At 45.4% G+C, this 27,068-nt stretch overlaps 1 protein-coding gene across 19 annotated transcripts in view; it reads right to left on the reverse strand.

Annotated features, from left to right (window-relative positions):
- Window positions 1-214: 214 nt before the first annotated feature.
- The window catches only part of DTNA (dystrobrevin alpha), a 316,470-nt gene continuing 289,616 nt past the window's right edge, over window positions 215-27,068 (reverse strand). For 18 of the 19 annotated variants that reach the window (XM_074987209.1, XM_074987208.1, XM_074987222.1 and 15 more), the window contains 4 exons: window positions 25,424-25,513; window positions 24,656-24,824; window positions 23,646-23,778; window positions 215-983 (listed from right to left, as the gene is read on the reverse strand). In XM_074987209.1, coding sequence (XP_074843310.1) covers window positions 828-983; window positions 23,646-23,778; window positions 24,656-24,824; window positions 25,424-25,513 — 548 coding nt within the window. In that variant the 3' untranslated portion in view covers window positions 215-827. Of the gene's footprint in view, window positions 984-20,436; window positions 20,487-23,645; window positions 23,779-24,655; window positions 24,825-25,423; window positions 25,514-27,068 lie in introns of all 19 variants that reach the window. The other variant, XM_074987207.1, reaches the window with a different exon arrangement.

Genomic DNA, 27,068 nt, shown 5'->3' on the forward strand with positions numbered 1-27,068 from the left:
ATGGGAAGAGCCGATTTGTTGAACACATGTTTACTAAAGCTAAAACATCAATGAAACAAGACTATGGAAGATTATACATAACTTCAGTCAGTTGAGGGATCTTATGGCACCTGTGGTTTATAAACAGCTTTAGTAACGAGTATTTCAAAACATAGTTCACAGTTTTAAGAAGATCTGTGCTGATTTAAAAACTAGATTCTATATAATTTGAATGTTGCCTTTTGTATATGATATCTATTTGGAAAAAAGTATTTACACTAACTTCTATGGCTGATTTGTTAGAATACTTTGAAAGAAAACATTCCTAAGTTACATGTTAGCCCTAAATTTCACAGGGGGGTTAGTGCATTCTGTACAAGTCTTTTATGTAAAAGACTTTTAAACAAATTGCAAACATAGTCTGGTACTTTGCTGTTTGGGCTACTAAATATATACACTCAGGAGTATAATCATTCAGTGTTAAATGCATAAATTGTAGCTTTTTATTTCTTCTGTGAAAGAAAAAATGTACAGTGTATAGTAAACTCTTCTACTAAAATCTCAAAGTATTCAGAAATCAAATGGTAATCTATAAACAGTATTAATATTGTCTTTGTAAACTGAACAGGTTCAACATCATGTGCAAAGGGTTTACATGTTTTGTTGACACTGCTATTATTTGTAACAGCAGCGCACATTTCAGCCTGCTTTCTTCATCGGTAATGAGCCATGTTACAGAAGATGTAGCTAATAAGTTAGCTTTAAACAGAAGTCATTTTCTCAAAACACACACCTACAAACTACAACTCTTAGAACAAAAGTACTGTGCTACAGTCCTCAGAACTTAGTTAGTCATTTGATTTTTTTGTCAAGAGATGCTGCACTTGTTGGTTCCATTCTTCTGTGAAGTTTGCAGCCAAGTTTTCTTCGTCATCTGTTCGAATGCAGCTCTCCTCATCGTCAGCTCTTACATAGCTTTCGTCGTCTCTCTGATTGCAGCTTACCTGTTAAGACAACATATAGGAGAACGGTTAAAAGGAAAAGCACATACACACAAACATTTCAAACAAATCTTCACGTGCTGCATTAGCAAGAAAACAGAAAGCCAACTGATTCGCTTGGTTAGAGCTTAAGTATCAAAGGTGAAAACCACTACACATGTGTAAACCTCACATATTCAAGCTCCATGCAGGTGAAATTGAAGAGGATGAAATCAATTCCCACAAAACAGAGGCAGAATTTTGGACTGCTCTTCATCATTCCCCCACCCACTCTGCCCATCCCCACTCTTCCAGCTTGGGTAGGTATGAGTAATGACCTGAAACTTTCTGTAGCATACTGCGGAAACTGGAGTTGCATATACACATATTTCTGCTTCAGTGTTTAGCCCACCATGCTGGCTGGACTGGCATGGATATAATTTATACTGTGTGCAGGTGATACAAATACTCATGTGCAGCCACCTGGCTAGCATCACCTCCTCCGACAGCCTCTATTTTGGAATTTAATCAGGGTGGAGAAACGTATACCAGACCTATAAAGTCAGAGGTATTTCACCTTATGAATGTAAAAGTTGATTTGCAATACACTTAACTATCTCAAAAATAATACTGGATTGTCTCTCTTCAAGCAGGGTGCTGCTCTTTGATGAGCGTTTTCATATCCTGTACAATCAATGGCACTATCCTGTGTTTCTAGAACTGGAAGTGGAAGAGGGTAGTTATATGAATTGGTTTAAAACCTCAAAGTTTCAATTTGCAGTGTAAATTAGTCCTTCTTTAGGAAATTTTAAGGCTATATAAATATAGGTACATCTTGCAGTTCTTGATGGCATCATTAGAAACCACAAGAACAAAATAACCGTGATTTGTATGGCAACCAGGACATGAAGATGCATATAAAGTATTGTGCATAATTCAGTTTTTTTTATTTACTGTACATAATATATGTCTTAGAGGAGTGTTAGTGGTTGAGAAGAGGAACTTTTATGCATTTCCAGGATGCTTCTTTCTGTTCCAGGCCTGATACTGGGATGAAGAGAGGGTTCTGTACCTGAAATAACTACCAATGAATTACAGAATTATAAATACATTGAAGGTTTTCAGTAATGACATTATCAGTCACAAGCTGAAGTTCAAGTGATTAGTAATGGGAGACACCTCCTTCCCTCCCAGTGTTTATAACTTCATACTCAATTTATTTCCTGTTGTATTATAAGTTAAGGATTAAAACTTCTCAGTATGCATGCAATATTAAAGTTGAAAAACAATGCACTGAAAGTTCAAGCTGATCCTTCAAAGTTAATTTGGCTGTACTGCACATCACACAGTTTTATTTTATATATTACTAATAAAGAGTAAAACACTGAATTACATTAAAGAGAAAAAGAAAATATTACACTTGTGGTGTACAAATGAGTTCATGCAGCAGGAGGGGAACAACTTGGTCTTTAAAATTTATTGCAAAGTGAAAGCTTGATTTCTTTTCCAAACAATATTCCACATAATGCTATTTTTACATTTACTGTGCCTTGTTAGAATAATATATAAGCCTTGACTTATCTGGCTTTTGGTCCCACAAGCTTTGCCAGCAAAACACGTAAGTAGAGCTGAACACATTATTTTTTGGCAAACAGAAACTTTGCTGAGAGAATTGCATTTTTCAAGGCCCCCAAACTATTTGCAAATTTGGGTCAGCCAATAGTTTTGGCTGAAAAAACTGAAAACAAACATTTCACAGATGTCAAAATGAAGTGTTTTGACACGTTTGTTTTTCAAATATACATTCCCTTTGGCAACGTAATTTATGTTGACTGAAATCAAGATTTGAAAGGTTCTGTTCAATTGATTTTTGTTTTTGTTTCAATGAGGAAAAAACCTAAAAGTTTTCTGCTTGGTTTGAAGCAACCCCATCCCCAACTCCTTTTATTTTTCTAGTTCAGCCACCAAACCAAAACAATCATTTGCCCAGCTCTACACACAAGCTCATTCATTCTGGACCCATGTTAAACATTCCTTAGCACAGCAGCTCTCTCACTCATACACAAGTGTCTTGGTGACTTTAAATAGAACTGACCACCTTGCACACACTCCTTCATGATTTTTTTTTTTTTTGGTTCACAGATTCATAGAAGGGACCACTGTGATTGTCCACTTCAACCTCCAGTAAAACCAAGATGATAGGACTGGCTTGAATTAATTCTTGTTTAAACTGGCGCATATATTTTTGAAACATCCAGTCTGGATTTCAAGTGGAGAATCCACCACAACGCTTCGTTCGGAAGGTGTGCCAATGGCCAATTACTCTCTCTCTTAAAAATGTGTGCCTGTCTGAATTGGTGTATCTTCAGCTTTAAGCCATGGGGTGTTGTATGACTACCTTGAAGAGCTCTTTGTTATCACATTTCTGTTCCATAGGCAGGGCTGTGCTGGAGGCCTGGGGCAACCTCTCATTACCGCCTCACGAGCAGGGCTCAGGGCAGCCCCTAGAGCCCTAGGTCCCACCTCTCCTCTGCTGTGCCCCTCCCCTGCCCTCTTACTCTCTCCCCCAGCAATGGGACTGGGGGTTGTGCACGGTGGTGGTGGTCACCTCCCCCACCCCACTAACCATGCAGGCAGCAGGAGTGGCAACCTGCTCCACTCCCCTCCCAGCCCACTGCAGAGAAGCCACATGCAGCGGGCCAGGAGGGCGGCCCAGTGAGCAGAGCGGGCTGCCGCTCCCCCTGCGGATGTGAGTGTGCAGGGGGAGGCAATCTCCTGCTGCTGTTGCAGCAACTGCTGTGCACAGCCCCCCTGCCCCAGGTAATCTTCCCCCCTCTTGTCCATAGGGATGCTGGGGTAGCTGCTGTGGGACCCCAAAAGCACAGGGCCTGCAGAGGCTGCCCCACCTCATCCTTTGGACGGGATGTCTGTGTCCCTAGATCATCACTTACAGGCTGTAATCAAAACAAAAAGCAGTCAAGTAGCACTTTAAAGACTAGCAAAATAGTTTATTAGGTGAGCTTTCGTGGGACAGACCCACTTCTTCAGTATGGCTATGGTCTGAAGGAGTGGGTCTGTCCCACGAAAGCTCACCTAATAAACTATTTTGCTAGTCTTTAAAGTGCTACTTGACTGCTTTTTGTTTGGATAGTGTATAGACTAGCACGGCTTCCTCTCTGTTACTATTCAACATGCAAGGCTGTAATCAAGTTACCCTTTAACCTTCTCTTTGATACCCTTCATAGAGAGACTCTTTGGCTGTGTTTACACTATGAGATAAAATCCATTTTATAAAAATCAGTTTCTTAATGCTGGGTTTTATCCATTCGATTTTGAGCATCTTCACCTTCCCACATGCTCCCCACAAAATCGACTTCCTGCTGCCACACACGAGTAGCTTAAATCCAGCTTAAATTGAGTGCTGCAGCAGTGTATTGTGGGAACCTACCCCACAGTTTCCTAAACCCCATAGCATTCTGGCCCCACAAATAGATGTGGATCTATGACAGCATCTTCTCACATTTCATTCCCCTCTTTCCCCTGCCGTGTTACTATGTTTAAGGAGGCCTGGGTGCTACACTGAAACAGCGTGCCTAGGCTTTATTTTGGGCTTAGATATTGATTTACACCTCGTGGGAAAGAGGACTCTAAGTAGACACAGGTGCTACACTGAAACTTGAATGAATCATCAGTAATGACCCAGGGCGGCTAAAAGACAGTACACTTTTGACAGCCATGAAAATCATGACTGCCTACAGAAGGCCCTTTCAGGATTTTTCATCTGGATTTAGGCTTTCTGCCAAAGAAGACCCTTATGTCTAAGTAGACACGGTTGTTACACTGAAACTCGAATGATTCATCAGGCTGAAGAACCCCAGACTACAGCCAGGTTTGCACCTGGAAAAGATGACCCTTAGGACAAGAATATTCTCCACTGCAAGCCTTACTTTGACAACCGTGGTAACCGTATAGCTAATACATTGCCTTCATTGAAACATGCCTGGCTTGGGGTGGCCAAAAAACCCCTGGCTACATCGGCTACATCTACATGTGCGCGCTACATCGAAATAGTCTATTTTGATGAATAACATCTACACGTCCTCCAGGGCTGGCAACGTCGACGTTCAACTTCGATGTTGGGCAGCACCACATCGAAATAGGCGCTGCGAGGGAACGTCTACTCGCCAAAGTAGCACACATCGAAATAAGGGTACCAGGCACAGCTGCAGACAGGGTCACAGGGCGGACTCAACAGCAAGCCGCTCCCTTAAAGGGCCCCTCCCAGACACAGTTGCACTAAACAACACAAGATACACAGAGCCGACAACTGGTTGCAGACCCTGTGCATGCAGCATGGATCCCCAGCTGCAGCAGCAGCAGCCAGAAGCCCTGGGCTAAGTGCTGCTGCACTCGGTGACCATACAGCCCCACAGGGGCTGGAGAGAGAGCGTCTCTCAACCCCTCAGCTGATGGCCGCCATGGCGGACCCCGCTATTTCGATGTTGCGGGACGCAGATCGGCTACACGTGCCCTACTTCGACGTTCAACTTCGAAGTAGGGCGCTATTCCCATCTCCTCATGGGGTTAGTGACTTCGACGTCTCGCCGCCTAACGTCAATTTCAACTTCGAAATAGCGCCCAACACGTGTAGCCGTGACGGGCGCTATTTCGAAGTTGGCGCCGCTACTTCAAAGTAGCGTGCACGTGTAGACGTGGCCATCCAGCCCCTGAAAATCATTACTGCTGAGGGAGACGCCCCGGGCGGCTAAAAGACCCCCTGCTAAAGTCAACCCTGAAAATCGTGATCGCTGAAGGAGACGTCCCCTGGACAGCTACAAGACCCCCCGCTATAGCCAGCCCTGGAAAATTGTGACCTTCACCACATGCAATGTGCCTGGCACCTTGCACCCCATGCCCTTTTATTGGTTCGGGGTCAAGCCACGTGGTGCAGCTGGGTGCGGGAATGTTCCAGACTGTGTGGCTCTTCTGAAGGGAGGGCAGGGAGGGGATGTGGGGGTCAGAACAACATGTAAATGGCTGAAAAGGAGTTTCTCATCCTACCAGACAAGCATGACCTTCATCCACAGTCTAGCTGCCACACGGTACAGGGGGCCAGCGGCTGGTGCCAGGCAGTGCAGAAAAAAAGGCAGCTAGCAGGGTATACACAGAAGCAAAGACCCCACAGCTGTGGTTTTAGCAAAGAAAAGGAAAGAAGATTTTTCAGCCTGTTGTGACCCTACAGCCATGGGCTTGCAGGTGCCGAATTACAATGGTCTTCCTATTGCCTAGTTCCTCTGCATTTGAGAGCAGTGGAGATGTGAGAGGCCAGAGAGGAGAACTGTGGTGCATTGTGGGGTACATATGGGACATTTGCAGAGGCTAATGAATTCAATTTAAAGACATGCTGCATCCTCACTACCCTTCATTTGGGATTTTAAATTCAAATTGAACGCTACGCTCATCAGGCTACTATGATTTTAGGATTTCAATATCATGTCGATCTTAGCGGTCCATAAATTGAGCTAATGGAATTTACAGTGGGGAGAGGCACTTGGAAAAATCAGGCTAATTGACTTAAAATCGATTTTTCTCATAGTGTCGATGCAGCCTTTGAGTCTATCACTGTCATTATCCCAAGTAAGTTTGTGGACCTAAAGCTACGGGGCTTATAAGTTCTATTGAATTCCAGTGGAGGAAAGTCTCATATACAAACATGCTGTTAGCCAAAATATCATTACGGTGCCAAAAAATCCAAATCCAGAAAGGGTGAAGCCAGATACATGGGGAATGACCTTTGGATGTTTTCTACTAAGGAGCTACTCAGCTGTGAAACAGGGAAGGAGGCTCTGATTGCTGAAAGAAGAAGCCTCTGAAGTTTAGTGACACAAATCCAAAATCAAAATCCCTCCCCCGCAAGGAGCACAGCAGCCCAAAAGATATTCACTAGCAGATGGCCCACTTCACTGTGTGTAAGACCTGGCCAGAATGTCTGTGTGTTGCGAAGACAAGAGACAGAGCTGCAAATTGCAATAGTCAGTAAGAGAAATACCAGCCCACAAATCTTTTTCACCTCAAACTTCAGAGTGGAAGTTGCTTATGGCCCCCTAACCCTACATGGAATCCTACTGCAAAGCTCAGCCCCTGCACCTGCCGTGCTGTACTTGCCCAAGACTTGCTGTTTGTGGGGGCAACATGGCCCCCTGCCCTCAAACTATGCCCCTTGAGCAGCAGGTCACCCTTAATGACATGCAGGTCAGCTGAGCTGATGGCAGGTTTGTCCAGTATTTATGGGTCCTGTCTTGCAACTGAAGCACATATTCACAAGTTAGAGTGAAACATAAGTAGTTCCTGGCCGCCCCCACCAATGTTGAAAAAAATTGAAATAAAAAAAAAAAGAAATGCTTTCCAAACAGACCTCGTATTGCTGAAAAACAGGAAACGTCAAAGAAAGTGATGTACCCACGACACAGTTTATTTTCTTTAAAACACTATTTTATGACCAAGCATTTTTGTTCCATAAATTTCAGTCAGCACAAAAATCTCCACCTTTTGGCCAAGATGGAGTATGGAAAATGCTTGCTCAGAACAAGTATCGGAGGGGTAGCCATGTTAGTTTGGATCTGTAACAGCAACGAAGGGTCCTGTGGCACCTTATAGACTAACAGAAAAGTTTTTCTGTTAGTCTATAAGGTGCCACAGGACCCTTCATTGCTGCTCAGAACAAGTTTTTGATAGAGGTTGGAGCAAATGAAAAGGGAGGGAATGGATGAGAATGGAGTTTAGATTTCAAATATAGCAGAGAACTAAAATGCAAATAAAAATAAGTTAAAGTGATAATAAAAATAAATTTTAATTCTTTATTCTTAATAAAGAATCTCCTTGTTCCCGACTCTCCTACAAGCATGGCTTTTAGAAGCTTTTCATACCTTTCTTTGTTTTTGTTTTGTTTTCTTTTCTTTTAGAAAACCTAATAAGCATTAATTTAAAAAAATGAACTGGATGTAACTAAGTAAATGTTGCCATGGCAACAGAAACATGATATTCTTAAAAATTACAGTAAATTGAAGTTTGCATAGGACCACTCTCATGCTACATTCAGTAAGTCACACCTGCATGGAGTACTGGCCTGCTTCTGCTCTCACTGACGTCATTCAGAAAAATCCACTAACAGCTATGGGACCCAGATTAGCCCTAAACTCTATTTTAAGCAAGATAACTTCAAAAGTTTTGTGCTTAGACAATTTCAAGTTCTATTTTTAGCTGCATATAGTGAAAGCTGAAACCTGGGGCTTAGCCAATGCTGATCTGTGGCTCCGTTTATTATATATACACATTTATGTAGTTATGCATAATTGCCACTTGTTTTAATATGAAAACCTTAAATTGAAAACACGATTAAATTATATTTTATATGTTACAAGAACCCACTTATTCTCTTGAGAACGCATTTGTTACATTTATACCAGATGTTTTCAGGATCACTTCCAGAGACTATCCTGTAGCATTATTTCAAAATGCTAATAGGATATAATAATGTTAAATAACAATGATAAAGTGTATAACTTCATAAATCAGGGAAAAATGGAGTTTTGTGACAGTCTGTCAGGCCTATAAATGTAGGAATGTCTTTAATGCACTGACTTGCTTACTCATTCATCTTAATAAACTTCGTTTTACAAGACCAGTTCCAGGAGGTGATTGTTTTGGGGTATACAAACCACCTGGCCTTTCACCCAACACCCATTTAATACAATGCATATAGTATTTTTACACATAATTTATTAGTCATGATCTCTAGAAATAACTGACTTTCCATATTCAACAGCAGAGGTTGCCAAGAAATAAAAATGCAGATTTGTAGCTACATTAGGCTGCTGGCAGGACTCAAGACAGTGTTTTAAACACTGCAGCCTCCATAAATTGTTTGGGGCTTCACTTTCCAAAGCAATGAAATACTAACAAGTAAAAAGGATACATTATTTTATCCTGCAGTAAGTAGGCTTGAGTAATGTGGATTCTATCTGATACTTGAGGGGGCTATTTTAGATTGCATCATATAATTTTGTGCACAAGTGGCACTGATGAAACTGAGGTTTTTTAGGATAAAAGTAGAGGCTGAAATTCCGACTCTGTAAAGTCAATGGCAGTTTCGCCATTGCCTTCAATGGAGTTAAATTTTTCTGTATAGGATGGAATTTTCTAAGTACTCAGTGTTGGCCTCATCATGCCCATGAGGGTACCAGGTATTTTACAGTAGATTCCCACGGGAGTAAAGTGACACACAGCAATTTCAGAAATCCCACCCTTAACATGTTGGGTTAACGTCAAATGTTTCCAAGAAGATCCAAGAGATGCAATGCTAAATGAACCTCCTGAACCTGCCAAGCTGGGGTGAGGTGCAAACTTTCAGATAATCTGCATTGTTGCGTAGCTTGCCATTTCTTTCAACAGTATCTTAGCATGGATGTTTTGTGAGGTTCACCAGTTAAAATATCAAAAGAAGCTATCTGCACTTTTTAAAAATACAAACAAATAAAAACAAGTTCTAACTGAATTTGGGGGCAGGGTTTCAGATAACTTCTTGCTTTTATTATATGTTTCACCTACTACCATTTTAATTCATAATCATGTATAGCAAAACATATGCTACATAAACATTTATACCTTCTTTACTTCTATAGATATACATAATTTCAGTGTGATCTGTTTTCATGTTTTATAACTTGACTGGTAACTGACAATTCATGTATGGGGAAAGAAGAAAAATGGTTATCTGCTGTTTCATAATTGTTCTTTGAGATGTGTTTTTCATGTCCATTCCACTGCAGGTGTGTTTGAGCCCACGTGCACAGTTTTTTTGTTTGTTTTGTTTTTTTAAACTTTAGTGGCCTTGGTAGGGCTGGCTATGGAGCACTGCTCTCCTATGCTAGAACATGCAGCACCACCAGCCCAGCATCCTCTCACTTCCTTCTCCCTGGCATCTCTGTCATATGGGGTAGGAAGGCAGTGAATGGAATAGACATCAAGAGCATACCTCGAGGAACACCCATTATGAGAAGGCAGGTAACTGTTTTTCTTCATTGCGTGCTCACTCATGTCAAGTCCCTTCTGTGTGACTCACAAGCAGTATCCCTGGAGATGAGCTCAGTGTTCACGGTCATGCAGTTTGTAATACTGCTTTACCAAAGCCAGCATTGTTGCAGACCAGCTAGCTGATTGCATAACATAACGTGAATGTACGAATGGATGACCAGGTAGCCACCTTGCAGATATCATGAATTGGAATCTGGGCCAGGCAGGCTGGCAATAGGGCTTGTGCCCCGGTTTATTGGGGGACTTACAACAGCCAGCAGTAGCACTTTCACCTGCTCATAGTAAAAATGGATTCAGATAGTGATCCAAGCTTAAATCCTTTGGGTGAAGTCCGGACGTCCCTTCATCCTGTCTGCCTTGAACAGTTGCACTGACTTATAGAACAACTTAGTCTTTTCAATCTAAAAGGCTAGTGCCTTCCTGACATCCAGAGAGTACGGTCTGCACTCGACACCTGACTCATGAGGTTTGGGAAAGACTGGTAAGTAAATGTCCTGGCTGGTATGAAAAAAAGGCCCAGCAGTATGCCAGCTACTGTTGCCAGAGTTGTCATGATTTCCCTCACCTTGTCCAGCTTGATTTTCATGAGGATTCTGTGGATTAATGGCACTGGTGGGAAGGTGTACAGCAGAGCCCCTGACCAAAGAAGCAAGAAGGCTTCAGACAGGGAGCCTTTGTCAATCCTGCACATTGAGTAGAAAACTTTCCACTTCCTGTTGTGCCTGGAGGTGAACAAATCCAAATGGGGCATTCCCCACCTCTGAAAGGTGATGCTGACCTCTTCCAGTTGAAGTGAACATTCATGGCAAGATGTGAAGGGTGGTCTGCCAACATGATCTTGATTCTGGAGAGGTGTGCTGCCACAAGATGAGTAGCCGATTGCGCACACAAGTCCCACACCTGGAGAGCTTCTTTGCAAAGCGGTGATGACCAGCTCATCACTATGGCTGAGGAGCCACCTTGTCCACTGAACTGTCTGACTCCCAGGCCATCTGGAGAGAGTTCCACATCACAGTGGAGCCCTCTTCAAGTATGGTAGTGAATTTCTGGTGCTTGTCCAAAGGCAAAGAGTCTTCAAACTTTTTCAGGGAGTGCCACAAATTAAAATTCTCTCTCTCTAACAAGGCTTGATGATTTGATACTTGAAACCAAAGCTTAGCCATTGAATAAACTTTATGTCCAAAAAGGTTCAGCTTTCTGTCATCTTCATTCTTTGGTGTTGAACTCACTTGCCATTGCTGTCCTTCTCACTGGCTGCTGGGGGTGGATGTGTACACAAATATTCAAACCTTTTAGATGGGATGAAATAGTTATTTTCTGCCCATTTGGAGGAGGAATTCATAGAAGAAGGAGTGTGCCATGGGGCTCTGGCTATCTTTAATACCCCCTCATGGACCATCAGCTCCACACGTGATGGGGTTGCTTCAGTTAGGAGGCTGAACTTGTCCAATTGTTCCTCTAACTCCAGAGCTCAATTTTGATGCCACTCTTCTAAGCAGGGCTTGGTGATCCTTAAAGTCATCAGGAGAATGGGCTTGTAAGGGCCTGTTATCATCTCATCAGCAATGAGGATAAGGAATGCACATCCGTTGGAGGGAATGGAGCAGGGCTCCCCAGGAGTGGGTACCCAACGTTAGAGTCCTGGTCAACATCACTAGCAGGCATAGCCCTGTTGCAAGTTGAACAAGACTTGAAAATCAGGGGCTGGGGCCTGCCCTGCCCTAGGGCAAAGTCCCTGCTGGGACTCTAGCTTACTAAACTAACACTGGCTACACTTAATTACTAACTACTAGCAACAGCTATGTACAAAAGGGAATAATTGCTAAGTTCTGGAAAAACTGCTGTCTGTTCACAAGACAAGTGGAAGGCACTCTAACCAACCACCAGGGGTGCTAAGAAGGAACTAAGAAGGCATAGGGCTGTTGGTGCCTGATATACTGATGCGTGAGCTTGGCATTCCAGAGTGTCTCACAGCAGGCCCCACAGTTATCCCCAAGGCAACACATTCTGACCATAGTGCACATGAGCGCACTCACACCTGCAATGGAATTGACAAGAGCAAGCACTTGAGGAAGATAATGTGTTTCTATAGCTGCTCATTTTCCAGGTACACTAACAAAGCTACTGAGGAAGTAGGTATGACCTGATGATATACGTAAAGGGGAAATATGAAAATGTGATGTGGTAGGTACATATTCAACATTACGATATTTTGCAGGATTCTTAGGTTCTGGGTTTTTTTTCATCTCATGGATGGTTTTCAACATTAGTATTTGAGAGGGGTGTGCGACAACTTATTCTTGGGGGAAGCCCCCATATTCCTCATCTGTATACGGTGGTGGTGTCGCATGTAAAGCATGCCTTGTAAGGTATCGGGGGAAAGGTTATGATCTGTTGAAAGTCATTTCTCTATCCACATATTTATATCTTTAACACATGAGACGTTATGACGCTTATGTTGTATGGTTGTCACTAAAACATACTGTAAGTTGAGGATTCAGTCAGATATTAGCTCCCCAGAGGCAACAGCAAAGAAAGTAACCAATGCTCAGGCAGGCTGTGAAACAAACCTCAACAGTCATTGTCGAGCAAGAGTGCTAAAATTTTGGTAATTACTCTGACTTTTTGCCTATCACTTAATTTAACTTTAAATCCCTCTTTTATAGTCAGTACATTTGTTTTACTGTTTACCAGTGAGTTTGTACGCAGTGTGTGGTAAATTTGCTCAGGTTTTGTAATGGGTGTGAATATCCACTTTCCACTGATGAAGTGGTGAACCAATTAAATTACATGGTATATTCCCAAGGTGCAGTGTGGAGAACTGGTGGGGCAGCTGATTTGGCTCTGTTACCTTTCTCTGTGTAATTCACAAGTGGCTCTGAGAGCATTTATGTAACCTAGTTGGGTGTGGGGTCTCCACATGTGGTTGTGCTGAATGATAACAACACCTGGAAGAGTTGTTACTGGTCACTAGCAAGGCACTGTGAGAGACTGCCCAGGCTGGAGAGAATTCAGGGGGAAAGAAAGGTTACTCACCGTAGTAACGGTGGTTCTTCGAGATGTGTCCCCGTGGGTGCTCCACATTAGGTGTCGGGCTCGCCCGGCGCCGCAGATCGGATCTTCCAAGCAGTTTCTGCCAGGCCGCGCATGTGCCGGTGTGCGCCGCTCCCGGCCACGTACGCGATCCGGTCCCCTCCAGTTCCTTGACCAACCGCCTCGGATGCTCCTGCAAAACACTAAACAGAGATCCGAAGCAGGGAGGATGGGCGGGTAGTGGAGAACCCACGGGGACACATCTCGAAGAACCACTGTTACTACGGTGAGTAACCTTTCTTTCTTCTTCGAGTGTCCCCGTGGGTGCTCCACATTAGGTGACTACCCAGCAGTAACCCAAGATAGGAGGTGGGTAATCGGATTATGTGCAGCTTGTCCCCAAGAGGACCGCTGTCGAGAGACGGGTATCCTCTTGGAATACCCTGTGAAGGGCGTAATGTTTGGCGAAGGTGTCATAGGATGACCAGGTCGCCGCTCTGCAAATGTCTTTTAGCGCAACACCCTTGAAAAAGGCTGTTGATGCCGCCGCCACCCTAGTGGAATGAGCCCTGGGCGTGGCCAGTAAAGGAGTCTTTTTGAGTTCGTAGTACATTTTTATGCAGGATACGATGTGCTTCGAGATTCTCTGCGAAGAGAGACCTTCTCCTTTCGATTTGCGAGCGAGAGAGACTAGGAGTCTATCCGTTTTCTGGAAGGACTTGGTCCTGTCTATATAGAAGGCTAGCGCCCTCCTCACGTCCAGGAGATGTAGGCGTGCCTCTTTGTTAGAGTTATGAGGCTTTGGATAAAACGAGGGTAAAACAATAGGTTCGTTAATATGAAACTCAGAAGAAACTTTAGGAACAAAGGCTGGATGCAGCCGTATGGTTACCGCCTCCTTGGAAAAAACAGTGCAGGGTGGTGTTGCCATAACTGCCGCAAGCTCACTCACCCTGCGAACTGACGTGATTGCGAGAAGAAAGGTCATCTTTATCGTAAGGAGGCGGAGGGAAACCGTGGCCAAAGGCTCGAACGGTGGTCCCGTTAGCACATTAAGCACCAGGTCCAAGTTCCACGAAGGTGGAAGCGGTTTCTGAGGGGGGTATAGGTTTACCAACCCTTTGAGGAACCTGGTAACCATGGGATGGGCGAACACCGTGTGCCCTTCCTCTTTGTGTCTGAACGCCGAAATGGCGGCAAGGTGGACCTTTAACGAGGATAGTGAGAGTCCTCCTCTCTTGAGGTCCAGTAAATACTCTAATATTACAGGTATAGGCACCGAAAGGGGGGCTAGCTGTTTGGTAGAACACCATGCCGTGAAGCGAGTCCATTTCTGCTTGTAGGTCTTCCTGGTGGAAGTCTTCCTGCTACTTTCTAGGACTTGTTGCACTTCCTCCGTACATGTGCTCTCTAGGGAGCTGAGCCATGGATTAACCACGCTTGTAGTCGCAGGCCTTGGGGGTGCGGATGCACTATGGACCTCTGGGCTTGTGTGAGCAGATCCGGCGCCACCGGAAGGGGCATCGGTGGATGGTCCGACATGCGCAGGAGTAGGGGGAACCATTGCTGTCGATCCCACGTTGGGACTATCAGGATCATTCGGGCTCCTTCCCTCCTGGCTTTCTGCAAGACTTTGTGGATCGGCACTGTGGGAGGAAAAGCGTAAAGCAGGGGGCCCCTCCAGGAGATCGCAAATGCGTCCCCCAGGGACCCCCGTCCCAGACCTGCCCTGGAGCAGAATCGTGGGCACTTCTTGTTGTGTTGAGTAGCAACAGGTCTATCTGGGGAAAACCCCATGCGTGAAAAATCGGTCGCAGCAGATCGGGACAGATCTGCCACTCGTGCGTGAGTGCGAAACGCCTGCTCAGCTGGTCTGCCTTCACATTGTGAGCACCTGGTAAGTACGAGGCTTTCAAGGTTATATTGTTGGCGATGCACCAGTTCCACAACCGGACTGCTTCCGCACATAAGGCACGGGAACGAGCTCCTCCTTGCCGATTTATATAAAACATGGTGGAGGTATTGTCTGTACTGATCCCGACTACTTTGCCTTGTATATGGTCTCGAAAGTGTCTGCAGGCGTTGAACACTGCTCTGAGCTCCACTATATTTATGTGCAGTGACTGCTCCGTGGAGGACCACAGCCCTTGCGTCACCTCTTCGTCCATGTGTGCTCCCCACCCTATGAGGGAGGCATCTGTAGTAAGAAAAACCGATATTTGTGGTTGGTGGAAGGGTACCCCTGTTAGCAAGTTCTTGGGGTTTACCCACCATTGCAGGGATTTGCGCACCTCTGTTGAGGGCGACACCACCCTGTGAACGGTGTGTGCTGCTGGTTTGTATACGCTCGCCAGCCAGTGCTGCATGCTGCGCATGTGTAACCTGGCGTTCTGTACTACGAACGTCGCTGCTGCCATGTGGCCCAGCAGCTGTAAGCACGTCAGAACTGGCACCGTAGGGCTGAAGGTGATGACTTGCACAACGGAGCTGATGGTCCGAAAGCATGTCTCTGGTAGATACACTCTCGCTGTAATAGAATTTATGCGTGCCCCTATGAACTCTATGTCCTGTGTGGGGTTTATCTTTGATTTTGCCAGATTGATAACCAGGCCGAGCGAAGAGAACGTGCCTGCTGTGACGCGTATCATGCGTAGTACCTCCTCCTTCGAGGCCCCTCTCAGTAGGCAGTCGTCCAGATACGGGAATATAAATACCCTCTGTCTGTGCAGGTAGGCTGACACCACTGCCAAGGTCTTGGTGAAGACTCTGGGGGCCGAGGAGAGGCCAAACGGTAGGACCTTGTATTGAAAATGTTCTTTGCCTACCATGAACCGGAGGAATCGTCGGTGAGCCGGATGGATAGTTATGTGAAAATACGCGTCGTGTAAGTCGAGGGCTGCGAACCAATCTCCATCGTCTAGCGCCGTAAGGATGGAGGCGATTGTGATCATCCGAAAGCGTTGCTTGCGCAGGTACCGGTTGAGGCCTCGAAGATCTAAGATGGGCCTCCAGCCTCCTGTCTTTTTCTCTGTGAGGAAGTACCTCGAGTAGAACCCTTTCCCTTGCAGTTGCTCCGGCACTCTTTCCACTGCCCCTATGAGCATGAGATGGTCTACCTCCTGCTTGAGCCTCGCTACATGGGAGGCCTCCTGGAGGTGGGGCCTGGGTGGAGGTCGTGGTGGTGGGAGCGACTGGAAGGGGATGGCATATCCCGTGGCTATGATCTCCAGCACCCATTTGTCTGTGGTGATCCTTTGCCACTGGTTGTAGAATGGTCGGAGGCGATGGTGGAATAACCGCTTCGGATGACCTTGTGCGATGGTAGTGATGGCGCAGCCCTGGATTTGTGTGTCAAACTTGTGGCCTTTGGCCCTGCCCCGAGGACGCACGGCTCTGTTGGGAACGTCGCCTGGGAGTTCTGTACTGCTGGTGCTGTTGATGTCGCCCTTGCTCGTAACCCCTGTGGTACTGGGGACGCTGTTGCTGGTACTGGTACCGTCTTCGTTGAGGGTAGTACTTTTTCCTTCTGTATGGAGGGGTGTAAATCCCCAGGGTCCTAAGTGTGGCTCTTGAATCTTTACTGGAATGAAGGACCGCATCAGTTGATTCAGCAAACAGCTTCTGCGAGTTGAAGGGAAGATCGACAATCTTTGCCTGCAGATCCCTCGGTATACCCGAAGTCTGGAGCCAGGACTCCCTTCGCATCACCACTGCCGTAGCTGTGGAGCGTGCTGCTGTGTCCGCAACATCCAGGGCGATCTGAACTCCCGTCCTCGAGGCCGCGTAGCCTTCTTGCACGATGGCCTTGAGCACCAGTTTCTTGTCCTCTGGAAGCGAGTCCATGAGGGAGGTTAACCTAGTGTAGTTGTCGAAATTGTGGTTCGCTAGATGCGCTGCGTAATTTGCCATTCGCAACAGTAGTGTGGAGGAGGAGTAGACCTTTCTGCCGAACAGCTCTAGCTTCTTGGCATCTTTGTCTGTTCCCCCTGTCTTGAATTGAGATGTCTTTGATCTTTGTTGCGACGACTCTACCACCATGGAATTTAGTTGTGGGTGGCTGAACAGGAACTCCATGCCCTTCGCTGGCACGAAGTATTTCTTGTCCGCTCTCTTGTGGACAGGTGGAATAGTCGCAGGCGTCTGTCATATCGTAGTGGTGGACTCCAAGATTGCTTCGTCAAGCGGTATTGCTATTTTGGAGGAGGCCGGAGGTCTCAGATTTTTGAGGAGCTTAGGGTGTTTCTCTTGCACCTCTGCTGTCTGGATGCCTTGCGTGAAGGCCACCCTTTTAAACAGCTCTTGAAACTGTTTGAGATCGTCCGGAGGATGGACGTCCCCCAGGGCCGTAGCCTCGTCCGGGGAGGAGAGCGAGGAACCACTAGGATACGCCTCTCTGGACCCTTCCGGTTCCTGTTGGTGATGGTACATCCGCTCGCTGGAAGCTTGCAAGGGAAAATCTCGGGGTTCCATAACCAGTTCCCCTTGAGATACTTGAGTCTCTGTCCCCGTTAGCGATTGCCCTCGGGGATACGGGACCGTCTGTGGGGATCTTTCCCTGGTAGACTGCCGGTGGTGTCTATGCCCTGCATGATAGGGATGACCATGGCGGCATGGGCACTGTTCTTGGGAAGGGGACCTGGACCACTTCCTTGGTGCATACCCCCTGCGTCTGGGGGAGCGAAATCGTCGAGAGACCTGGGACACTGGAGAGAGTGATTTGTGATAGTACTCCAGCAGCTCAAACCCCAAGAAGGGTGAAGGTGGTCCCAGCCAGGGCGAGGCTGGCTGTAAAAATGGAGACGGGGGCTCCGGGTAGGCTAGGGGGGACCCCTGCCTTCTAGTTGGAGTCTGCAGCATGAGCAGAGGGCTGAAAGAAAGCAACTCTGCAGCCCTGTCTAGAGAGGGGCTGCGGTGCCTTGTTTTCTGTGCAGCCTTCCCCCTCCCTTGAGGGGGTGGCTCTGCCCCCTGACGTGCAGGGGATCTCGGCACCGTCCGCGCCGCACTCGGCATGCTCATGGGCGGTGTCCTCCGGTGCCTGCAGGCTGCGTGCCTGCGCGCTCTGCACTGCCGGTTCCCCAGGGGTCGGTGCCGCTGCCTGCGGTGCTGCCGGTACCAGCGCTTGTTTAGCCGCCATCCTGCCTGTGGTGTGGGGCGGCTGTTTGATCCTCGGAGGCTGAGCCGCCTCCACGTGGCTCTTTGTGCCGCCGCCGATCAGCTGTTGCTGCGGCTGGGGGCTGTGCGCTCCTCCCCTCCCGCTCGCTGTTGCTGCCAGCAGGGATCGGGTTGGGGAGACTTTCCTCTGTTTTTGCGCTGATGGGGTGAGGGAGGCAGCTTTCCTTTTATGGGCCCCGGAGGGTCCCTCCTGCTGCGGCCGCTCCGGCACGTCTGGCTGGAGGGCCTTGTCGAATAGCAGCATTTTAAGCCGCATCTCCCTGTCCTTCCTTGCTCTGGCTGTTAATTTTGCACAGAAGGAGCATTTCTGCGTGACATGGGACTCCCCAAGGCACCTTATACAGTGACTGTGCCCATCAGACGCTGGCATTGCCTCTCGGCAAGACTCACATTTCTTGAATCCTGAAGAGTACATTGTTGGTGAGTCTTTTAGTTGTTAATGGGGTACTTAGCACCTTCTCTGTGCTGTTTTCCCCCTCTCGGATAGCCTGCCGCGGCAGAGGGCTAATGGCCCTAGGCTCCTGGCTTCCAGTGCTCTGCTTGTTACTAGGACTGGACTGAATGCTGTCCCGCTTGTTGTTTCTTGTTTTTTTTTTTTTGAAAATAATAACTGGCTAACTCAACAATAGACTAAGAACTTGAAAACTTTAAAGAAAACAGCTAAAACCATTGAATACGCTAACTTGGCCGTAGCCTAGTTGGATTCCGTCTGCAGCCGACGGCGGTTAAGAGGAACTGGCGGGGACCGGATCGCGCACGTGGCCAGGAGCGCGCAAGGGAGCGGCGCGCACCGGCGCATGCGTGGTCCGGCAGAAACTGCTTGGAAGATCCGATCTGCGGCGCTGGGCGAGCCCGACACCTAATGTGGAGCACCCACGGGGACACTCGAAGAAGAACAGAGGTTACACCACCTCAGTGTGCACCATGGGTGATCCTATCACACAGGGATTTTAAAAAATAAACAATTAGCAGCTTTTAATCCCAATCACTGAAAACAAAGGCCTTTACAAAGGCCCACATTATAGCATGGGCTACAGGTATATCTCTCCCAATAAACTCACAGAGAATTGCACACCCATAGAAGTACTTTGCTGATTACTGAAACACAGCCTCCTCAGTGATGAAACACGACAGCCACTTAGCAATGCACATCACCACTGCTTGGGACAGAAAGAGAGGATACAATATACATTTGAAACTCCAGGGGAAATTTATGCAGTTGGAATCTATTTAATCATGTTAGAACTTGGCCAGGAAGCCTGTTTTGATAATGTGAATTCCTGGTCGAAGGGGCGTGGGTGAACTCACTGGTTTTACTTCTCATACACAAAAGGCACCAGCAGCAAAGTGGAGATGATGGATACTCAGTGATAACTGCTGGTGATGGCATTGGTTACACGAGTCCTTACTGTCTTACAGAACTATATAGCTCCCATTCCTGAGGCATCTGAGAGACTCATAATGTATAATGGATTTGTCTATACATTACCTCTGTGAATAGTGACAGAGAGAAAGCCGTGCTAGTCTATATACTATCAAAACAAAAAAGCAGTTCAGTAGCACTTTAAAGACTAACAAAATAATTTATTAGCTGATGAGCTCTTGTGGGACAGACCCACTTCTTCGGATCACAGCCACACCAGAACAGATGCAATATATATCAGAGTCTGTTTTGAGTAAGGCTATGATCTGAAGAAGTGGGCCTGTCTCACGAGAGCTCATCACCTAAAAAATTATTTTATTTGTCTTTAAAGTGCTACATGACTGCTTTTTTGTTTTGATTACCTCTGTGAGTTAGAGAAGTACAGAGAGGAAACTGAGGCACACAGAAGTGAACTGAACCCATGTCTCCTGAATTCTCACCTACTGCCCTAATTACTGGATCATTCTCTCTCTTTGGTGATGAATTCATACATTGTCATGTATAGTTAAGGACATTTGCCCCCCAGCATAACAGCATAAGGTAATCAAATAAAAGAGTCTATGTGTGTGTGGATGAGCCTCAAGACTCTGATGAAACTTTTGATGGCTTATTAGGTACAGTTTAGAGATAATTCATGCGTAGATATCTGAAAATAAAGGGAGGAAACAGCATAATCATATATGCACACGTAGCAGAAGGTGCAGGTATCTGAGTTATAAGTACCTGTATAAAATAAATATATTAGTTTATACTTACGTGAGAGGAGAGTGATAGAAGGGATATTGCCCTCAACTTTGCAAACTGACCTGTAGATATCAAAGGACATAAAACAAGAAGATGACAATGTAAGCCAGTGAGCAGCCAGGCCAGTGTATTGTTCAGAATAAAGCCATGCACAAAAGAGGCAATAAGACAGAACAATAATGGACACCAGAAATAAGACTAAAGAAAACTGTCTCATACAATACATTCAGCAAAAACCTAACAAGAGCATATCTGCTAACAGATATGGGAGGGTAAGCATTATTACCATTTATTTTTGTACATTAAATGTGTTTCTCCTGATAATGCTTATTGTTTGCTTTTCTGCTGTGTGGCCGCAGCAGAACGCATAGTATGTGAAAGAGTCTATGACAAGGAGCCTCAAAAGCATCCTGTTTTTCCACTTCCTCTGAGGCATGTAGCAGTCTCTTTGCTGACAATCTGATTTCACTTAAATGCCACTGTCTCGGGGTTTCATTTGCAAAAGCTTGCTAGGCCACACAGAGCAAAATAATGGATATTGTGTCATCGTCTCCTTTGCAAAATTAAGTCTACGTGTCCATCCAGAAGTACTGCTGTCACATACAGGGAGACAGAGAAATACATTTAATATAATTCCTGAACCAATAAAGGAAAACCAAGGAGTAACAATTTCCTAATCTGATATTTTCACCTGATAAGAGCAATTACAGTCATCTTTCATGTTAGGCTACATAGCCAAATGGGAAACGTGTGTGACTCTGATCAGCAAGACACAGTTTTAAATTCCAGAGACTGGTTACAACCCACACAGTCCTTCCCACTGCTACGCATTAAACCCAAATCAGGGAGAAAGAGAACCAAAGCCACACCAGATGTTCTAGCGACTCCAGAGGACATAGCCTTTTTAACTCTTACTCACCCTAGTAGCTCTTATTCAGGTAGACCCAAAATGACACCCACTCATCTAAGTATGGACAAATTACACAACTGAATATGGAGCTATACCTATCTCACAGAACTGGAAGGGACCTTGGAAGGCCATCACATCCAGTCCCCTGCCCTCACAGCAAGACCTGTTACCATCCCTGACAGATTTTTTTTTAAACTCTATTTGCCCCAGTCCCCTACATGGCCCCCTCAAGTAGTGAGCTCACAACCCTGAGTTTACAAGGCCAATGCTCTAACCAGAGAGCTATCCTGCCCCTTGAAAACAGATGGTTTGCATACAGGTTGAATCTCTCTTGTCCAGCACCCTTGGGACCTGACTGGTGCTGGATGAGAGAATTTGCCAGGCCACGGGAGGGCAATATTTCCTAGCACATTACCAACACTTCCACAGCTTACTGGGCTCTTAGAAGATATTTAGGGGTAAATTACAGCTACATAACAGCACAGAACACTGAGAGCCAGGACTGGTGACTGTTAAACTTCATAGGACCACAGGAAACTTGGCCTTACCCAGGATAAGTGGTCATTCAGCTAACTAAAATCATGCCGGATTATGGTGTTTGCTGGACAAGAGAGTTCTGGATTAGAGAGGTTCAGCCAGTGCTAGAGCCATATCTATCAACTGAAAACATTTTCTGTTTTTTTTCTGTTCTCCAATAATTACTGAGTAGAACTCTACAGCTTAGAGGCAGTTTTCTTATGAAGAGTTTAACAAACTGAATTCTTCTGGGATGAACATTTCATGTCACTTGATTTAATCATTTTGAAAGAGTTGCTTCCTTTGTTTCCAATTTCTATTTTTTTTCCTAAAGGAAACAAGGCAGGTGTAATATTCACCCAGTGCTAAAACCTGCACCAGTGAAGTTTTCTTTTGACTTCAGTGGGGACAGGGTTTAACCCATTGTCTTTCTGGGGCTATTCTGGAGAAAGCAACAGTAATGAAAGGTATCTCCCAAAAATTCCTCTCTCTTGCCTCACAAATAACAGCCATAATTCTGCAGCACATACGTTCACACACACTCTTGATTATATACATAGCCATAATACCATTGTAAATTGTGTGACTATTCATATACATTTAAATACTTGTGTATTTGTTAATGGAGCTGAGCTGAAGTGAACTAATACTGCCCCAATCCTGTTCTGAACTCTACAGTGGAATCATTACACCGTTTCCTCTACAGAGGAAAGTGTGTATTGGCAGAAGCTGAAAAATTTATGAGAGAATGCTTGGCAGATATCACTGTTATGGTGCGTAATAAGTCATTGCTTTCCATGTTCTAACTCAGCAACAGCAGTTCCACTTACTCAGCAGGGACCTGTGCCCTTTTGTCGTTTGTTAACTTTGTGTACAAACACTGGCACAACACTGATCTGTTGTTTATTATTGCTCCTGTGAGATGTTGCATAGCAAGGAGGATGACAAAATTCCTTTCTGTGAGCTGTCATGCTCTCGTACATCAGATTTATCTAAAAACCTGTGATGGTCACTGAAACTCATAACCAACGGCAACCAACCCTAACCTTGATGCAAGCCAATAAACATTTGAAACTCTGGATCACTCTGATTGTTATATCTGGATGCTAAGAGGAGGAATATCTTAAAACAGGCTCTGTTCTCTTGCACCATGCGAATGTCCACATCATTTGCTAGACAGACAAGATACTGTGAGAGTCCAAATATGCTGGGGCAGTGGGCCTGAAACCCCTTGCACTCCTACAGGTGCACTTTGCTAATCACCAGCTCATTTGTTCACAAGCCAAGTGCTCATTGCCCTATTTCACCAGATGCGGCATGAGATACCACGTGACTCAGTCAGCTCTTTCACCCAACCTCAGATTATAACAGAAACATCAGTAGCTCTAGTTTTCTAACATGGAGACCCTCACAGATGCTTTATGTTGTGAAGCAGAAAACTCACCATGAGCTCAACATGCAACACTGGCTCTACAGTACAAAGCATTCTTGTTTGAGTAGCATGGTAGAAATTGATCAGCAGTGGCAAAAGCTAATGACCGTGTGAAGGTTAATGTCAGCCTTAAGCAAGTCAATTGATGAGTTCTTCCTGAGTACTTTGTGTGTGTATGTGTGAGATCTATCTATGTATATTAGGGAGGCCTAGGAGGGGAGAATTGTAAGAATAACAATTTTTAAAAAAATCTGGACACACCAGTGAATGACAAGAAATTGCAAATGGTGGCCTATTGCAGCACAATAACCTTTTAAAGCTGGGGGCGATGGGGAGGTGCTATTTGGTGGATTAGTTTCCTACCTGGTAGGCTTCATCCTGCAGTTTTTGTTTCAGATATTCTTCCATCTTGAGCTCATTTTCAAGCTGGCGGACTGAGTCATTTTCATAGTTCTCATCATCTGCTCTAACATAGGGATCTCCATCTTCTGTAACCCTGAAGACAATTATTAATACATAGCTTCCTAAGATGAATGGCATCCAACGTTACAAGAACTTCTCTATTTTAATGAAAACTGAAAGGCAAGCAGGACCTATATTTTCAACTCCATGTACATTTTCTTTAAGTTATTTCTATGTTTGCATCCTTTCTGTAAGTCCCACCTCTCCAGCAAGTTGGTACCCATGAAAGAGATAAAATGGTGTGTTCTACTAAATGTGCATTCACAGTTCAAATCAGGCTCTCATTCAAGTCAATGACAAAAATTCTCAAAACCTTCCTTAAGAGTAAGATTTGGCTCTCAGGATTTGATCCAAGGCTCAGTCGAGTCAATGGAAAGGCTCCCACTGACTTCACTTGATTTGGGATCAGGTGCTAAATTAGAGTTTGTTGAAAAGTTTCTGATTAAACACGTGATTTCACACTTTTTTGATTGGATAATGGAAGTTTCAATAGAACTCTAATTGATAAAAACCTTTGAAAGGCTTTGTTTTCACTCGACAATGTAACCAAAACACATTTTGAAACCTTGAAGTTGTCGTAAAACAGAATTGTCATCATTCAGCCAGATCTACATTAAACCATTAACATTTGCCAAGCAAATCTTCACAAACCAAAAGGTTTGTCAGCTGAATTTCCTAAATGAAATCCAGTAAGGTTACTTCTTTTTCTGAGTTCACAAAAGTCTCAGATAGGAATCAAAAGTTATCTCCCTACACAGACTTCTTTAGCTTAGAAAGCTCATTATTATTGCATAGGCACAGAGCCTTCCTTCAGTTAGTTTTAGTTTTATTACTAAGGGGAACTATGCATACGTGCATTCTTATAATCATTTCAATACAAAATGAATTAAAAACACAAAGAAGGTACCCACATGTCACTGCGAAGGGTGCCAGTGGCAGCTGCACTGTGAATATAGCCTGGCTTCCGGGCATGGATTTGTGCAAGGAAAGCCTTTTCAGAAGTCGGTGATGGAACAAGATCATCAAAATGAGTCCGTCCAAACTCAGAATCCACGTTGCTCTCTGTCTCGCTGCCCATCTCTATAAGCCACAAAAGGTGATTATGGTTACATTTAAATTTCACATGTGCAGGTTCATTAAGTTCATTTCTCTAAACATTCCTCTGTTTCTCCAAGTTAGAATTTTAGTATTTCTCAGCCACGAATACATTTGTCTGCTTCAGGCAACATGGACGCTGTGGCCATATACTTTCTATTTGCAGAACCATCTCTTGTTTTTGTGGTGGTACAGCTAATAGAGCCTCTGCAGACATTTGGATACATTGCTAAAAAGGACACCACACTACATGCCATTTGGCACAACTAGAAATCTAGACTCAAGAGAATTTGGATATGGCACGTCAACCTAGGAGTGCACTGTTGTGTTACTGATACCTTTTAAAAAATAATTACATATGATGTTATTTACAAATGCACCAAAATGTTATATTCTGAAAAAAAATTCTAAGCTTTAATTGCATCTCAATGTCTGTAGCTTTCTAAATTACCCCATTTAGGTTTTCTTTCCATCAAATACAAAAACATCCACAACTCCTTTTAGGTGTTTTCTCTCTGATCCAAAGTGTTTTAAAATATATGCTAAATGACTATTCAGAGATCATGCTCTTAAGTCTCACCCACCTGAGTTTAGCTCTTTTACCAGAGAGGACATGGTATTGGTAATTGAATCTGCTGCTACTAGTAAGTCGTTCCTTAAGTTCCGCCTTGTGCCTGAGGCAGGAGAAAGAAAAAACACAATGCTAAGATTCTCCACAAAGGACAAGTTATGGCTTTGTGCTTAAAGTAGTTTTAACCTTACACCAACATAATAAGGAGGAGTTAAGTCTTAAAGGAACACATGCAAAACTTGTATGTAAAACAGCTTCACTTACGCTGCATGCAGTAGCAGCTCAGCATCATGCTTCACTTATTCACAATGCCAGAAATACGAACAATATTAACTATAATCAAACTCATTTTTGTGTGGTGGCACGAGGACACCAGGGCTAAGAGATGAAACTGTGAACCCACTTACAGTGTCTGGGGGAAGTAGATTAAAGTTATTTCTCCCTAAGTTGACACAGCTCTGTTTAATGGGACTCTTAGGTCAACGCTGCACAAATCATGATCAATCTCATTAGGCCTTATACCAGTGGTGGGCAACTACAAAGAGTGAGTGGGGCTTATGAGTGGCCCTCCATCTCAGAGGGCTGCAGCAGCACACAGGGGTTTCACCAGCAGCCTATGGGCCCTGTCTGCCCCCTTCCACATGCCCTTCTCACACACTGGGGCCCTGCACTTTCTCCTCCTCCGTTTCCCTCCCAGCACTTTTGGAGCACTGCAAATTGCCTAATTTGCACCATTCCTACTCTTTCCCCTCCCTCACAGAGCTGGACCAGCTGCCAACAGCTGATTTGCAGCGTTCCAGCTCTGGGAGAAGGGGGGAGGAGCGGGGATGGACGGGGGTGACCATATCTCCCCTGCCCAAATATGGGACAAGGGGAATGATACCGTCCCAGCCAAAATGGGATGCATGGGCACCCTACCTGGGAGTCAGAAGGTGGCTGCCCTGGGGGGGCTGCCACCCTCCCAGTGAAGCTCCCGGCTTCCACCAGCTGGGGGACCACCGTGCTGCTGCTCCATCTCCCCCAGCCGAGGGAAGTTGGGGGATAGCCATGACACCACGGGGGACCCTGGGGGCAGCCATGCCACCATGGGGGAGCTGGAAGAAGCTGCGGGGGGGGGCTGCCATGGCATGGGTTCAGCTCCTGACTCACTGGGAGAAGCTGCAGAGGAGCTGGGGGAAGCTGGGGAGTGGGGTGGCTGGGGCTGGCTCCCGGCTCCCTCAGCTGGGGGAAGCAGGTGGCAGCCTCCTGAAAATACAGGGCAATTAGTCCCTATGACAAAATAAATCGGGACGCCATCCTTGTGTCCCAAATACGGGACCGTCCTGCTGAAACTGGGATGGATGGTTGCCCTAGGGATGGCGCATCGCCTGGTGGATTGGTGGAGCAGGGATAGTGCTGGGATGGAGAGAGAGGAGCAGGAAGTGTGGGGCTCCAGTGCCTCAGTGAGGGGTGCATAGGGGTAGGGGGCTGAGAGGAGTCCTGCTGGCAGCAGGTGGGGCCCCAGTGGGCCACATGCAGTCCCCAGGTTGCCCACCACTGCCTGATATGGATTTTCCTCTCCCATCCCTTAGTGGTATCTTATGGGGCTCAGGAATCTTTTTATATTTTCCATAATTGACACCTGTTATAAAAACCATACCGGAACTGGTAGGACTACA

This window comes from Carettochelys insculpta, chromosome 2, assembly GCF_033958435.1.
Source record: "Carettochelys insculpta isolate YL-2023 chromosome 2, ASM3395843v1, whole genome shotgun sequence".
NCBI lineage: Eukaryota > Metazoa > Chordata > Testudines > Carettochelyidae > Carettochelys > Carettochelys insculpta.